This window comes from Monosiga brevicollis, genomic scaffold (genome assembly GCF_000002865.3).
Source record: "Monosiga brevicollis MX1 MONBRscaffold_3 genomic scaffold, whole genome shotgun sequence".
Lineage (NCBI taxonomy): Eukaryota > Choanoflagellata > Craspedida > Salpingoecidae > Monosiga > Monosiga brevicollis.
The window spans coordinates 2,257,712-2,261,050 of record NW_001865040.1 but is presented as its reverse complement, the minus strand read 5'-3'; the positions used below and the strand labels follow the sequence as shown (position 1 = coordinate 2,261,050).

The window sequence follows — 3,339 nt, the reverse complement described above, 5'->3', positions numbered from 1 at the left end:
CGGTTGCCGGTGAGCGTGCTGTCGATGATGTTGCTGTTGCTGAAAGTTGGGGTGCCGTTGAGATGCGGCCGAAGAATGCGATTGATACGAAGAGGTGGCCAATGGGTGCTGCGGCTGGGACTGAGTATATGAGGCCAAGGATTGTGACGGTTGATCTGAGAAGGCGGGGGCGGGCATTGCCGATGTCGCGGCAGGTAGGGACGTGGTGTTGGCATATGGAAGGTCGTCGAGGATGGGTATCTGATCAAAGCATGGGGTACGAAGATCGCGGATCACGTCCAGGGAGTCAAGGGCGGCATCAACTGGGCTGTTTGATGCCTCCGTCTGGGTTTCGGCGTTGACACGTGATGTTGCAGTGGTGACGTGGTACAAAGCGGAGGATGAAGCCGAGGGACGTGTGGTGTCAGGGCTACTGATGGAAGCATCGGAAGCAGCTACGGTGCGATTAAACGGGATGAAGCGAGTCAAGGGACCACCGTCGCTCAACTCGGATTTGACGTGGGTGGGGCTTGCGCTTGGGCTAAGCCCAGCATTGGCATCGGGACTAGTGTCTGATCCCGAAACAGGGGCGGCATTGGTCTCCAAGGTGAGGCGGCGCAGGGCTTTGACGGCTTCTTCAAGGATGACGGCACGCTCGCATTTGTCGCTCAGGCCAAGCTGTCCAGCCAGGTCTGAGACGGCGTTGTTGATACGCGAACGGCGGATGCGTTCCGTTTCCTGGCAAAGAAGAGGGCGCGGCGCGGGTCAGGTTGAGAAAAGGAGTGTGGTACAATGGCGGTGGGAAAACATGGGGTGGGGGTGGGGGTGGATGATCGTGTGTGCGCGTGCGGGTGGTAGATGGCGGGGCGGCTGACCTGATGCCGTTCACGACGAGGTTTTTTGGGTTCGAGACCACCGAGCATGTTGGCGCCAAGGCCGCTATGTGCCAGCCAGTCCATGTGATCGGCAAACCCCATGCACGAAGGACGGTGCTTCGGGGCAGCAGGCGTGGGCGATTGCGCGGGCTCAAATGTGCGTGTGCGTGTGTATGTTTAGGGAGGAGCCGGAAGGCGAATCGCACCGTCCGCGAGCAACGCGAGCTGAATCGCACAAGACCACCAGGCGGGTCGCAGAAAACCAATCAGGGCAAGAAGGACAGAGTGTGCAGAGAGGGAGATGGAGGCCTCTGCTCCTGTATGGCTCAGGGGGATGTATGGGAATGGCAGCCGCACCACCGAAAGGATGATGATCCGATTGCGAGCACAGCTCAAGAGGAATGTGATCCCAAGTGTCCCGTGCAGAGTTTGATCAATGGCAGCGCATGAACCGTCAAACAAAACTGGACAACGTCGCGAATCCCACGCTCCAATGTCGGCAAGAGCGACACTCTCGTACATGCGTAGTTCCTAGCGACCGCCAAACAGTTGACGAGGGAAGAGGGGCGGGGGAGGCACAGAGAGAGGGGAAGAGGAAGAGGAAGAGGAAGGAAGAGGGGGGGGGGAGAGAGAGAAGTGAGAGGCAACGGTGTGTGCTGGAGGAGTCCAAGGCGCGCAGTCCTTACTCCACACACACGCATACACTAACGGCTTTAAGGTGAAGGTGAAGGGGGGGATGGTGGGGGGGCAATGGTTTGGTTGGGGGTGGTGGTGTTGATGAGGAAGCTGGGGGTGAATGAATGTACTTCCCCCGCCAGCGTCAAGGCGTCGGTGTAGCTCGCCGTTGGAAGGAGTGTGGTGTGGGTGTGGTAGGCAGGAGGATGGGCGCTTGTCGCCGTCGGGTGCAATGGCGTCGTCGCAAGCCAAACACAAGAGAGAGAGAGAGCAAGAGAGCAAGAGGAACGCCACACACATACGTAGATCTATAAGCATACGACACGTCAAACATGCACACATGCATCTCTTTGCCCAACCAGCTTGACGCGTTTTTCAGCAAAAGCAAGAGAGAAGAGAACAAAAGAGAGAGAGAGAGAGAGAGAGAGATATAGAGAGAGAACAGTCAGAGAGAGAGAGTAAGAGAGAACAGTCAGAGAGAGAGAACAGTCAGAGAGAGTAAGAGAGAGAGAGAGAACAGTCAGAGAGAGAGAACAGTCAGAGAGAGAGAGAAGCGCACAAGATGTTACCAGATTGAAGAAAAAGGTTTGGCAAATAACATTATTGTGACATTGGTGGGTCATGCTGTTCCGAGGAAGGGGCGGTCTGCCTTTCTTGCTTCTGGGCGCGGGGGGGGGCTTTGGGCTTGACATGGTTGAACAGCTTGGGGTGGTGGTGGGGTGGTGTTGAGGGGGACGGGTGTTGTTGGTTCGGCGTGATTCTCTGGTAAAACAGCACAATACATGCAGTTGTGCGTCATGCAGATGCTCAGGAAGGACTCGGAACACTGCGTGTGTAGTGCGCGTTTTGCCTCAATTACTTGTGCAGATGTAGGTCTGTCGTGAGTTTTCCAGAATCAGGGAGATGATGAAGGGTCGGGTCAGGGTCAGGGCCCGGATCAAGGGCCGGGGTGCTTACCAAAACCACGCCATCGAACAGGAGTGTAACGGTCCATTTCGTGTTTGTGCGGTCGACTGGAGAGGGTTGCAGCGAAGAAAATTCTTGCTTTGGCCTCCATGATCCCTGGGCCAGTTGGCAGGTGAGGTCCAAAGCCGAAACAAGGACTTCATAACATCCAATGCATACCCTGGCTCACTTGGCTCACTTGACTCACTTGACTTACTTGGCTCACTTGGCTCACTTGACTTGGCGCACTTGGCACTTCACTTGGCGCACTTGGCGCACTTCGCGCACTTCACTTGCCCCGTGGCCTCTGGAAGACTATGCACTGCCCACTTTTCAAATTGGCTCAAGTGGTGTGTGTCTGTGCGTGTGCGCGCCTAAATTACTTTGCACTCGACGTCTCCTGGTCCCCGTTGCCCCTGCTTGGCTCCCTGCTTGGGGACACAAGAATTAGCGGCCGTGATGGGGTCAGAGAAACCTTCAGGATGTGACTGTGACTGTTACGGGTCACTCGAAGGGCACTTGAAACAAAAGGGTTACTGCTGTTCTGGCTTCAATCTTGCAAAGGGGGCATACCTCAGACAGTTCCATGGAAATGTTGTAAAACGTGGTTGGGTCAAGAGAGAGAGAGAGAGAGAGAGAGAGAGAGAGAGAGAGAGAGAGAGAGAGAGAGAGAGAGAGAGAGAGAGAGAGAGAGAGTTTGAGGGAGAGAGAGAGAGAGAGAGAGAGAGTTTGAGGGAGAGAAAGAGAGAGAGAGAGAGAGTTTGAGAGAGAGAGTTTGAGAGAGAGAGTTTGAGAGAGAGAGTTTGAGAGAGAGAGTTTGAGAGAGAGAGAGAGAGAGTTTGAGAGAGAGAGTTTGAGAGTTTGA

The 3,339-nt window shown here is 55.2% G+C and overlaps 2 protein-coding genes across 2 annotated transcripts in view; both read right to left on the bottom strand.

Annotated features, from left to right (window-relative positions):
* Positions 1-902, bottom strand: part of Mb_HLH_5 (uncharacterized protein) — a gene marked incomplete at both ends in the record, with an annotated part of 1,709 nt that extends 807 nt beyond the window's left edge. The window contains 2 exons of the mRNA XM_001743149.1: positions 203-717; positions 855-902. Coding sequence (XP_001743201.1) covers positions 203-717; positions 855-902 — 563 coding nt within the window. The remainder of the gene's footprint in view (positions 1-202; positions 718-854) is intronic.
* A 665-nt stretch (positions 903-1,567) lies between these two features.
* On the bottom strand, positions 1,568-2,152 carry MONBRDRAFT_23188 (uncharacterized protein; the record flags this gene model as incomplete). Its single annotated transcript, XM_001743148.1, has 2 exons — positions 1,568-1,837; positions 1,889-2,152. The coding sequence occupies 2 exons, from the start codon at positions 2,150-2,152 to the stop codon at positions 1,568-1,570; spliced, it is 534 nt and encodes a 177-aa protein (XP_001743200.1).
* Positions 2,153-3,339: the final 1,187 nt, after the last annotated feature.